At 41.7% G+C, this 13,276-nt stretch overlaps 1 protein-coding gene across 1 annotated transcript; it reads right to left on the minus strand.

Annotated features, from left to right (window-relative positions):
- Positions 1 to 4,428: 4,428 nt before the first annotated feature.
- On the minus strand, positions 4,429 to 12,124 carry znf281b (zinc finger protein 281b). The gene is made up of 7 exons (XM_030755099.1): positions 11,971 to 12,124; positions 9,117 to 9,641; positions 8,767 to 8,880; positions 8,518 to 8,641; positions 7,669 to 7,752; positions 7,429 to 7,547; positions 4,429 to 7,240 (listed from the first exon to the last, which is right to left on the minus strand). The coding sequence occupies exons 2-7, from the start codon at positions 9,567 to 9,569 to the stop codon at positions 5,615 to 5,617; spliced, it is 2,520 nt and encodes an 839-aa protein (XP_030610959.1). The 5' UTR covers positions 9,570 to 9,641; positions 11,971 to 12,124; the 3' UTR covers positions 4,429 to 5,614.
- Positions 12,125 to 13,276: the final 1,152 nt, after the last annotated feature.

Genomic DNA, 13,276 nt, shown 5'->3' on the forward strand with positions numbered 1-13,276 from the left:
TACTGCTTATTTCTCAAGTGAGTCTTGAGTCCTAAAGGGCCTGATCTGGGACTATGGTTTTAAAGGATCATCGTCTGTGTTCATACTGTAAATCTTTTTCTTGTCAATAAAGATATCTATAATAGTTGTTACATGTTTTACTAGCATGATTTTTGGACATGCCGTGACTACAGAGCAATAACAGCAAAATCTCTTACAAAATATGAGTCCAAAGTCACCTACAACTCTGCCCACTGTGTCCGCACCCAACTTGGTGCCCCAGATGACGTATTTCCTGTCCACAATGACTGTGATTAAGAACATAATTTTCATGAAAGGGAAGGAGAGTGATAGCAACTTGGGAAATACAAACAGTGCTTGTCATTAGCTTGAAGAACCTTTGACCTTCAAATCAAAGCTTTATTAAAAAAGAAACTGATTGGTTTGATTTTTTTTACTAGTCAGTAATGCAGCATGACTCAAATAATGTCATATTAGTGATGAGTCACCATGAACATCAGAAGAGCTTTATTGCTTCTTGACATTGGGTTATAAAGCCAGAAGTGATTGTTCTCAGCAAACTGCAATGTCCAGAGAAGAGGTTAGAGAAACAAAGGGATCTCTTTCAGTGTCAGGTGTGTGCTTGACCTCTTGACTATATTGTGTTGGTGCCTTTTGGTGCATTTCTTATGCATTTGTATGACAAATGAGTTGCTTGCTGTGTAGTTTAATTCTGCTAGCAGGTAGAAATAGCTCTGATCTTTGACTTGAGGCTTCAAAACTGGACGCCACAAACCCATGGTTGACATCACAGTAGCTATGTCGGTCTTTTAATTAAAAACAAAACAATGGTTCCCATGTTTGGAGAGCCCTAATATGTTGCACCAGAGTCTCCTATGGTTTTGAGTACATTGAGATCTAAGGACAGTAAAATATGCTTTTCACCAGTATGAAAGCATCTACAATTGTTGTGTTCCTCCAATTGATTATTAAGTTTTTCCATTCATTTGTCATTCTTCTCCAAGCTTTTAAATATCTCCCCATATATTATTCAGGCCCTGTGACAGGCTGGCGACCTGTTCAGGGTGTACCCTGCCTCTCGCCCTATGACAGCTGGGATAGGCTCCAGCCCCCCCGCGACCCTGACCAGGATAAGCGGAAGCGAATGGATGGATGGATGGATATTATTCAGGCATTTACATCATTTCCATAAATTATCAATAGTCACAAAAGCATTGTTGGATATACACTGCTCAAAAAAATAAAGGGAACACTTAAACAACACAATATAACTCCAAGTAAATCAGAATTCTGTGAAATCAAACTGTGCACTTAGGAAGCAACACTGATTGACAATCAATTTCACATGCTGTTGTGCAAATGGAATAGACAACAGGTGGAAATTATTGGCAATTAGCAAGATACACTCAATAAAGGAGTGGTTCTGCAGGTGGGGACCACAGACCACTTCTCCGTACCTATGCTTTCTGGCTGATGTTTTGGTCACTTTTGAATGTTGGTGGTCACACAGCCCTCCATGTGCTCGCCAGAGGTAGCATGACTGCTATTAGGTACCGAGATGAGATCCTCAGACCCCTTGTGAGACCATATGCTGGTGCGGTTGGCCCTGGGTTCCTCCTAATGCAGGACAATGCTAGCCCTCATGTGGCTGGAGTGTCAGCAGTTCCTGCAAGATGAATGCATTGAAGCTATGGACTGGCCCGCCCGTTCCCCAGATCTGAATCCGATTGAGCACATCTGGGACATCATGTCTCGCTCCATCCACCAACGTCACGTTGCACCACAGACTGTCCAGGAGTTGGTGGATGCTTTGGTCCAGGTCTGGGAGGAGATCCCTCAGGAGACCATCCGCCACCTCATCAGGAGCATGCCCAGGCATTGTAGGGAGGTCATACAGGCACGTGGAGGCCAAACACAATACTGAGCCTCATTTTGACTTGTTTTAAGGACATTACATCAAAGTTGTATCAGCCTGCAGTGTATTTTTCCACTTTCATTTTGTGTGTGACTCCAAATCCAGGCCTCCATTGGTTAATAAATTTGATTTCCATTGATGAATTTTGTGTGATTTTGTTGTCAGCACATTTAACTTTGTACAGAACAAAGTATTCAAGGAGAATATTTCATTCATTCAGATCTAGGATGTGTTATTTGAGTGTTCCCTTTATTTTTTTGAGCAGTGTATTTATGGGAACCCTTTACATATGGGTTCAGGAAAAAAATGGCAACAACAGTTAACAGCCAACAAAAATTACTATCGAAAAAACATTTGAGGTCCTTTGACAGTAGTTTCCCAACACCTTCCCAAGATTAGTAAAAGATTGTGCCTATATGCTGGCTATAACTGCTCTGAATAGTGAGAAGTTATAGCCAGTAGAGGGACCTAAATTCATTTATCGTTGCTATGTTTAATACAGATGACACAGTGTATGGCATTGGGAATTTGCATGTGTGGCATGGATTGCATGGGAATATATCAACAGGATTATGATTCTGTCAGTGCAATTGCTGGAAAATGCCTCAATAATCTGGCAGCAGAGCCTCTTGGTGAATAATACTGTAATTAAAAACATTCATGTCTTTAGAGGAACCACATCAGAGATGGTTAACTGGATTGACAAACCTACTTCCTTGTTTGCTGAAACCAAAGCTTCTACTGCATTCATTTCAGTGCCAATTTGTTTTAATATATTGCCCACACCTAAATGTGGTATACATGGACTGCATAATAGTTGACATTATGCCACCTGAGTCCAAGTAGTTGAAAGCACCCAGTTATAGTCATTAGAATAAAGCAGCCTGCTGTGATATAGTATTCAGATACTTGAGATTAGCGGTTTTTTTAGGTTATTTACGCTTTAAGCATTTTAGCACTGCCCCAACTAATCAATAAGCATTTCAACGATACAATACTGTGAAATATTGTGGATTTAAATGCTTCTGAGAGACAAAACCACAAATGTACTAATTTTGTAACAAAAAGTTTTTATTGGCTTCTCTAATCCGTTCATCTCAATAACAGGTACAGCCTGGGAAATCATATCACATGGGATCTAGAACAAATAAGACAAAGGAAAGGGGAGGCATTTGCTACAAAATTTGGTATTGAGGTGACAGTCAAAAAAAAAAAAAAAGCCATACAAAAATGTCTTTATCATGCATACTGAAGAAAAACTCGGAAAAAAAAAAAAAAAAAAAAAAAAAAAAAGAGAACACACATTTTTAGTGTTTTTGTACATTTTTGTAAACAATATCCTTCTAGAGATCATATCAAAACACATTATGGCAAGTAGCAAAAATAAGGGATATAACATGAGAAAAATGAATGTTCTATGAGGCATCTATAATGCAACACTGCTTGGCGTGGATGTTTTTACAGAAAAAAAAAGAAGAAATACATTTGCATTTTGATGAGTCATTTGCTCTATTATTGTAAACACAGGCAGTGTTAAATGATTATACAATATGTCGAAACTATACTACAAATATTTCCACTACATACATGAAACGCGTGTCCCTGCTTTTTTTTTTTTTTTTTTTACGCTTTAGTGATATGAGGTATATTTAGGTCAATCTTTTTGTCTTTTTTTTTTTCCCCTCCGTTTCACCCACTCTTTTTCTCTCATTTAAAAGCATAGTGTGTGTTTGGAGTGAAGTGGCTGGTCAGTCAGTCTTTGTTCCCTGTGATCTGAGCAGCTTCAAAGTCTCTTGGCTGTGGAGCTCACAGACGTAGGAAAAGGAAGGGGGGGGGGGGGTAGTAGTAACAGCTCACAGGAAATCGACTAAATTAAATATCAACCCTGGCTGCCGGGACAAAATGGCTTTAGCCACGGAAGACAAAGAAGGCCATTGTTTATTCTTGCGAGTGCAGGGCTGCATTTACGGGGAAGGGAGGTGGACCTAAGTTTTCTGTTTCTTAACTGTATTACTGAAACAATTCCTTGGAGTTAATACATCAGTGTGTTTTAAGCAAATCATAACAAATGAGAGGGATTGGCTGTAGGTCCGGTGATTATTTGCCTTAACGGGAAATAAAAAGAGAAAAAAAAAAAAGTCAGTTTGTGGCAAGTGGAAAATAAATAAGAAGGTAGGAGTATGCATTCAACATACCCTTACGTTTAAAGATATAGGGGGTTCCAGCATGTCAGCCCATCTCTCGAAACACTTAAATACAAAGAGGTACTCTCAAAATATTGTATAACAAAAATTATGGCAAATCAATTTTTTTTTTTTACAACACCCGAAAAACCGTAAGAAAAAAAAAAAAAACACCCCCCACCCTCCCCTCCCAATCTTCTAGCCTCGAGAAAAGCATCAAAATACAACTAAATGCCCACAGTCATGCCTAGTCAACCCTTTTCAAAGCACATCAAATAACCCAGCCCTCGCCTTCCTCCCATTTACCCACCCCTCCCTCCCAAAGCCCATTCACAGTTTTCTCCTCTTAAAATAATAATAATCATTAGCATAATAATGACGCATCACATATGCAAATCGAAGGGGTTATTGTTGTTTCCGATGATGATTTGTTATTTTTTTTAAAAAGTGCTTGTTTCATTTCATTGACACAAAGGACCAGCAAGGAGTGGAGTAGAAAAAAGTGGTGACTTATTCAAAACACAGAAATAAAAATCACTTCTGCAACAGCACGATGAAAAGATCACCGACTCTCAAAAACAGACAGCTGTAACAGCGATGCAGTTACTTCTACAACCAAACTGCTGCACCGAAGGCGAGGAGTGTACGTTTATACAGGCCTCATCAGCTGACACTGAAATCAGTGACGCTCAAACGTCCTCTTCACTTCAGAGTTGTGTGAAAACAATGCACTAGTCTCCGCTACAAATCATACTAAGTGATGTACATGTGGCTGTCAAAAATAATAATGTGAATGCCTTCACATTTACAAAACAGTACCATAATCTCCACACAGCTACACGCAGTAGAAACCAGACATGATCACCTATTGTAATTTGTTGTTCTGACAAGTTAAATAACCCCCCCCCCCAAAAAAAATCAAAGCTTTGAAGTATCAAGAATACCTGTAAAACTGTGCTAATTGCATCTCATAATACAAAGTCTTATTACACAATTTTGCCTATTTTCCTGAGTTAATACGTTTCTTGTAACAGACAATATATACTTTTTTGCCTTTTGAATTCTGGGCCTTTCCCTGACACAAATGTTATTATTACTGAAATCATCAACACTATTATTACTTTACAATTGTATGATGATTGATAAAACACAAGGGTACAGAAGGAGGAAAAAAACAAAACATCAAGTTCATAGCTACCCTCTAAATGTTTTAAATTACATTTATATCTACGGTACGTTCGTATAAAAAAAAAAAAAAAAAAATCACTACTCTTCAACAGAAATTAAGCGACTACGTAACAAAAATGAGAATATTTTTTTTTTAAATTGCATTTGAGGCCATGGAAGACCCTCCCTGGTCATTTTTGTATTAACATTTAATGGCAGTGTTTTAAAAAAACAAAAAGTACAAAAAAAACCAAAACAACTTTGCTACAAGAACAAAATTAGGATGGTGAAACGGACTGTATGAACAGCAACAGAACAGCCCCACTACTGGATACACCGCGGTTGACCCTTATCTGAAACTTTGGCTTGTTGGGGTTTTTGATCCTGTACTCACTGGCTCACTAACGTCAGCTAACAAACTGGTATACCCTGAGAATTCTGACACCGGAGTCCGTATTCGATGGTCGACCTCTGTCCCAGGATCACTGCCATAGCTCAGAGGGGTCCGACGTCCTGACTTGAATTGGGAGCCAAAGGCTTGGGCGAAGTTCTCGATCTGGTATGTGGTTTCTTTAGGGGGGTTCAGCGGGGACAGGTCTGGGTAGGTGGAGCCATTTGTGGGTGCTGGGCCGCTTCCTCCAGCCTTGGGTTGCTGCCCCTTGGAGCTCTCTGCTGGGGCAGTAAGGTCCTGGGGAGGTAGGTTGAAGGTGCCTGGTGAGTGCTGCTTCTCCAACTGCTCAGTGAGCTCCTGAGATGGAGTCAGCTGCTGGTGGCTAGCAGATTCCAAGCTGAGGTGGTAGCCTGTCTGGGAGGGGGATCCAACGAGCATACCGTAGTGGGATTTGGAGGAGGACGAAGAGGAGGTTGATGAAGGAGCAGCGATGGGCAACGGGGAGGAGACAGCAGGTGGGTAGCCACAATCTAGTGGGGATGTGGTGTACACGTGTTTGTCAGAGAACAGGGGCCCTGTGGGACTGGAGCTACTGGAGAGGAGTGGGAAAGGCCCTGTTGCACCGAGGCTGGGGAAGGGTCCACTATGGCTGGTGCGTTCCAGAGCCTGCAGGAGGAACTTTGAGTACTCGCTCATCACTGCTGTTTTGTCACCACCATTGGGCGAGTCATCCTCTAACTCTGGGGTAACAGGAGCTGCTGGCTGAAGGTCTACATGGTGTGGGTGGTCTGACAGGTCAAAAGTCACATCATGGTGGTGTGTTCCCTCTGGCTTATGGCTATAATGGTCTAGCAGGCTTTGCAGTACCTCATCTGGAATGCCCGACTTGTCGTGTTTCAGTTCCAGCGGCGAGGAGTCTAGCATGGCCAGCGTGGGCTCAGGCCCCAGGGAGCCCTGTATTACGCTACTGCCCTGGGATGCCATGTGCAGGGAGCCAGCTCCAAAGTCATTGTTAACTGCATGGAGGTAGCGCCGCTTTTTCACAAACTGCATTGCATCGTCATAGTTGCTGCTGGTGGTGGGCCCCTGCTTGTTGCCCCCGGGTCCCTGGAGTAGACCCATGCTGTCTAGGCCAGAACCCTCCACGTGATCCATGGAGCTGGGCTTCTGACCCAATAGTTTTTGTCCATCAGAACCATCTTCCAGAGAGAGGAGGCCCTTATCAAGTCCCTTGCGACCAGCCTTTTTAAAAACCAATTTAGGAGTACGTCCTTGCATGGCTTGGTCAGAGCCTGAGGGGTGCTCCATGCTGAAGTCTTGCAGGCCTAGGTCACGGGCCATGCCCCCGGAAGATGAGGCTGCTGCCACTGAGGCATTCTTCTTTCTCCTGCGTTCGCTGCCCTCACCATTTTTGGACTTTGCTCTCTTGCGTCCAGAGGTGGTAGAGTTTCCCTGAGTAAGTGAATAGCTGCCCTGGCCTAGCTCTGCTTCGCTGAGCTCCAGCATGCTTGGGTCTAGGCCCTTCTTTATGGCTTCTCCACAAGTCCGTTTGTGCTTCAGTAACCGGTCTGTTCTTGAGAAAAACTAAAAGAGAGAAATATAAGTTTAGTATCCTATGATGAAAAGAAGTAGCAACAAAATCCCCTTCTGAACTGTTATCAGAAACTATACTGCAGAGGTAAACAGTTGTGAATATAGCCACTGATTTCCAACATATTTAAAGCTCAAAAAAATGTGCATAAAACTAAACAGAGAAGCTACAAAGTGCCTACTTGTTGGCAGGTATCGCAGCGATATGGCTTCTCGCCACTGTGTGTCCTTTTGTGCCTCTCCATGTGGTATTTCTGGATAAAACGCATGTTACACTGGTCACAGCTGAAAGGTTTTTCTCCTGCAAAAGACAGCAGTGACAGCATCAGAGCCTGTGCTACTCCAAAAAGTTTACAAAATAAACACAGTTATGGTAAAGCCATTTATTCCAGTATACTATAGCTCCAAATGCAACAACTCACCACTGTGAATCTTCTCGTGCCGCTGGAGAAGGTACTTCTGAATGAAGCTCATGTTACACTGACTGCACCGGAAAGGCCTCTCACCTGTGCAGTCAAGAGTACAACCATCCGCTCATCACATTAATTAAAGCCCAGCCTGTACCATAACTGTGGTCACAATAAAATTCACGATATTCGGTCTGGTGCGTAAATACGAGAAACCTGTGAGACTCATGTAGTAACCAGTACAGATTACAATATAATGACTGAGAAGCTGCAATGCATTGTAGATACAAAGTAACAAAGACCTTATTACAAAACCACGTGGAAGAGGTAGATTTTCCTTTAAATGGTTTACGAGTTCTAGTTCAAAGAGCTAAGTGAGGAATTCCCAGCAAAGAGAATGATTAAGATTTCCAGATAAACATGACTAATCACTGAGTCAACCCTGGCTTTACTGACTGTCTGGTTTCAAAAAAGGCCCCAAGCACTTGTGGTGGATGGCACAGTGGCATGTGTATGCATCACAAATCCTACTTTAAATTTAATTCCTCAGATTTTAGCAACATAGCTTCACCCCTACTATCACATTCCACCTGAAATGGGTCTGGATATATGAGGAATACATACAAAGAGACGCCAGACGCAGACACTGCCTCACACAGCTTTCTATGTTCTGTTACCAATTGAACACATTCTGTCTGCTTCTTATCACTTCATTTTTCTTCCCACAGAATTTAAGCAATGCTAAGAACAGTGAGGATTATACCTTAACTACGAAACACAATTTAAATGCATTCATTCTTTGAACATATGGAAACTCTAAGTAAAAAATGAATAAAGCAACAAGAAGCACCAAAAGTCTCTCACCTGTGTGTATAAGCACGTGTCTACGCAAGTGGTAGGAGCTGCGGAAGGCAGCATTACAGTGCTCACAGATATGTGGTTTTGAGTTGGGGGATAAGCAGGCTCCATCTGCATCCAGCATCATGCTCTACAAGGAGAAAACCATGAGTACAAACAAAAATCTGATTATTTGAAATCAACAGTGCGATACCCTTCAACTAAGAAAGCACATCATTTTCTAGTGCAAGCAAAGAGTTGTGAAAAGCGACTGACCTTTGCAGCATCATTGCGTTTCCTTCTAGCTTTGCCACCCTGTCCATCTCCATTGCTCTTCCGCCCTCTTCTACCTGAGGACTCTTTTGGCTCTTTAACTTGTCTCCCAGACATCTATGGGCAAACACAAGAGGCATACCACTGTTAACAGATGGATCACATCACTCCTGTCAGAGTCAACCAGGCTCTACAGATCAAAAATAAAAACAGTATATTATAATTCCTGCCCTCACAGTAAAGAGAAGAAATCAAGCTGAAATAAGGAAACTGGCAAATCAGTATTGCACTAAAGTAAACAATAATTGATCAGAAAAAAAAAAAAAATATCTAGAACCACAACCCTTTCTCACCGGTTCTCCAAGGGTGCGAACATTGCTGAGGCTGAGGTCATGGAGGAGCATGTTCTGGTGATTTTGGTGGTGGTTTCCAAAAGACATATCTGGCATGTCAGTACCACTCTTCCCCGCGCCCCCTCCACCACAGTTCACCCCCTGTGCTCCACCCACGCTGTAGAGGGGCATGCGGTAATCCAGCTCACTTGGCCGCTCCTGCTTAATGCCCATGCTATGAAGGAAGCCCGCTGTGTTTGCAGCAGCAGCGCCCTGGTGTTCTGGAGGTGAGTCACGTTCTTTCTTCAGGATCATCTCCTGGGGTAGCTCGCCCATAACGGACGGGGACGCCAGTCGTGTAAAGCTAGTGACTGGCGGTAAATGGCTGAACATAAGCATACCTGGTGCAAAATTGGGGTCCATGCCTCCGTTTCGCAAAAACTCATTGCCTATTTTGTCCTGAATAATACTCATGGTGGTAGGTTTCCTTTGTGCAGGGGAGAAGGAGGGTAATTAATCTAAAAAGGAATGCAGGAGGAGAATATCCTGAAAGAGAGAACAGATAAAAGGCATGTTGATGATAACAGGCACGAGAAAGGTCACAACTCCAAATGAACCACAATCCCTTCCACAATCTGTAGCAGCCAGAAAGTAGATTTGCAGCTAATTTTCCATTATTGATTAAGCAGTATGTTTTCTTCATTAGTTACAAGTTGTCTGCTCTCCCCAATGTCATAAAGTGGTGGTGCATTGTAGAATTTCCTAAAGTCCAAGGAGACATCTTACAACATTTGATTAATAATCAAAACACATTAACTTTCCTATCCTTTTAGACAAAAGTTCCAAAACATTCAACTTATGAAATATACACATTTCATCAGCTAGAGCCAATTTCCTTATGAAAATAACCCAAGTTTTAGCTGCCAAATAAATTCCTATATATTGACTCATTACCTGATTGTTGCAGCTTTACTATAAAGCCTTCACATGGCATCCTTTGTGCACTATAATAACCTCTAAATTTTCTCAACGCTTCACTTTTATTACATAATAGGCTAGGACTGACCTAACTGAAACATTGACTATAGTAACTAGAAACCTTAGGGTATGCTTAGCACAAAATGTATTTAGTATTTAGTTTCTAAAGGGAAAAAAAATATTTAATATAATCTCTTATTTAAAATACAAACCTCACTTTGTAAATTATGAGCATAATGAAACATCCACTGTATTACTCCATTATAACTTGTATCACATTCAATACACTATATGCATTATTATTAGAGCAAATATAACTTGATTTTACAGATGATAAATAAATACAGCTAATATCTATGTAAGTATTAGTTGAATGCATCAGAAAACACGTTAAAGGATTAACATAAATGATCTACATGGCATATAAGCTTATTGATGTGACTTCAAAGTAAAAATTGTTAAGCGCTGCCTCTCTACAAAATCCAGGTTTTGGCACTAAAACGTTTCTATTCAATAACAACAGAAAAAAAAAATATATATATATCAAAGGTTGCATCTGAAATATTTAATCCTCCTCACTTATTGTTCTACATCTGACTCCACATGTGACTTGGACTGCAGCCAAAATAAAATCGGTGTAGTAGCTTGATAGCTTTGACGTGCATCCCTATTGTTTTGCACTTTGATGCACGCTGGACCACACCGCTTGCCATCTCTGACTAACAACCCAGCATGAGCGCAAAAGCTGGGGGCACTGGGCTGCGGTATTGGCAAATTAATCGGTCGAGTACACTTGCCTAAAACAAACGATATTTAGGTCAAATCGTGCCAGACATTGGGAGTGATTTTACGCAGGCACAGTCGGGTGACTGTAAGTGCTACGATGCTGGAGAAAAAGCGGAGTGAGAATTTATTGTTTGGTCTACACCAGCTGACCATTTGGCTACGTGACACTGCCGTTCAACAGAAAGCGGATGAGCTTTTGTGATGCATAATAGTTAGCCAGCTAGTTAGCATAGTTAGCTACCCGACTAACCACAATGAAACAACGCATCTCTGCGACGTCAATCAAAACAATCGACTAAAAAGCCCCAGAAACGAAAAACCAGTCTTTCAAATAAAAAATAAACAAATCACACCAATACTCCGATTTACGAGGCTTCAAATAACCGCGTGTGCAGTCATCAATTCCTAATTAGATAAGAAATGCAACCTTTTAGCACGTTACCTAGAGTTGCTATCAGGCTAGCTTACGCTAAAACAGCACCCGTGAATTAATGGCAGCAAGGTAAATATTTACTAAATTCACCACTTTCATTATTTGGAGGGAGTTTTTTAAAAAGTGAAACGGCACGTATTAGGTAGGAAACGCGAGAAATAACTAATAATGCGGAGTTAAACAGCACGTTGGCTTTGAAATGAGCTCAGGGAAACGAAACGCTCATTCTCCGATTCCCCAGCTTTTGATGACGCTCGTGAAATCAAATCTGTCTGGCTGCGAGCGACGCTGGCGCTCCGTTTATTGATAGCTAACTTTAGCTGCAATTACAACCACACAATGCTCACCGATACATTCAGATACCTCGGCGATTCCCCTCCCTTCATACATGTGGACTTCCGACCTAACGAGCCAACTAAAAAAAAAACAAAAAAAAACTGCTTGCTTTGCGGCAGCTGTGTTTATAACAATCAAGTTGCCATGAGCTAGCTCGTTAGCCGCTAGCTGCCCCGACTGAAAACCCGCATTACGGCCCGTGGAAGAGAAACAATGATGCTGGCTCTCCGCGCATCCCCCGTTTGCGCCGAGCCAGACAATCGTTCGCATAAATCTCGACAAAATGCAAAATAAATAAATAAATTAAAAAAAATCGTCCCGATCATTTAGTTTCCCACTCACCTACACATGACCGCAGCTGGTTTCAAACGTGCCCGTAGACTCTCTGTAATCGCCGCTTTGGGGTTTTTATTGCCAAAACATTGTTCTCCGGCGGTCGCTGTTCTCTTCCATCTTGTCCTGGCGCGGGGAATTATGGGTGTCGCGGACGGGTAGTGAGAGGAGACAGGCGAAGGCTGCTGAGGTTTCAGAGGTCCTCACAGTGCCTTACAGAAGTGTGCTTTATCATGAGGTTTTAACTATAGACCTGCAACAGAGTTCTAACTGGGCTAATATTTCTGAGACTTTCAACTTTTAATATCTGTGGTTATATCACCTTGTGGCATTTCACAATATACACTGATCAGCCCCAACATCATAACTATCATAAACACATGCCTAATATTGTGAAGGTCCACTTCTGACCAATCTGGGCTGGGCTGCAGAACCTCTAAAAGTGTCCTATGGTGTCTGGGACGGGGACTGATCTTTTGGATCATGTGGGCTGTAAAATAGGACCTCAGCTGACAAAATTTGTTCCCACTGATGATCAACTTCACTCCAACCTGAGGATATGGTATATGTCCTTGGGCTCTTGAGCGGTTCCTGATTAGTCTTTGGACTAATCATTGTCCACATGTGGCCAGCTGCTGCTGTCTGGTAGTGCTGCTGGCAATGATGGGTGATCTTAGTCTGCAACAATGTTAGGTTGGGTGGTATGTAAAGTAAGTTAACATACACATAGATTCTATTACCCAAAGTTTCCCAGCTGAACATTGTAATGAAATAACAATACAACTTAAAGATCAACTTAATTCCATCTATTTGTCAGTCATTGTTGCTGATTGCTGTTTTTCGTCTCAGGTTTGGCAACAAAGAGCCACATCATTAATGGTTTTGGTAGTGTAAGTGTTTGTACAACCCTAATGAGCTTGAAAGTGAATATTTACCTTTGTTCTTCAATATAGCCTGAACTCTCTTAAGCAAACTTTCTTGCCATTTCTTTATGCAGTCTTCAGAAATAAATTTCAAGGCTTCTGGAAGGCCATTCAGAACTCTTCTTTGGATGTTGGCTGCCTTTTGTTTTGTTCTCTGTTAAGATGATCCCACACTGCTTCAGTAATATTGAGGTCCAGGCTTTGGGGAGGCCAATCCATGACTGGTAGTGTTCCACTGTGTGTGTGTTTCTGCCCTGGTATGCTTTTACTGCATTGGAAGTGTATTTGGGCTCATTGTCATGCTGAAAAATTAAGTTATTTCCAAACACTTTTTCATTAATTTCCAAACACTTTTTCAGATGGTACTAGATCAAAATCTGATGCTACTTTCC

The sequence above is a fragment of the Archocentrus centrarchus genome, chromosome 19 (genome assembly GCF_007364275.1).
Source record: "Archocentrus centrarchus isolate MPI-CPG fArcCen1 chromosome 19, fArcCen1, whole genome shotgun sequence".
Lineage (NCBI taxonomy): Eukaryota > Metazoa > Chordata > Actinopteri > Cichliformes > Cichlidae > Archocentrus > Archocentrus centrarchus.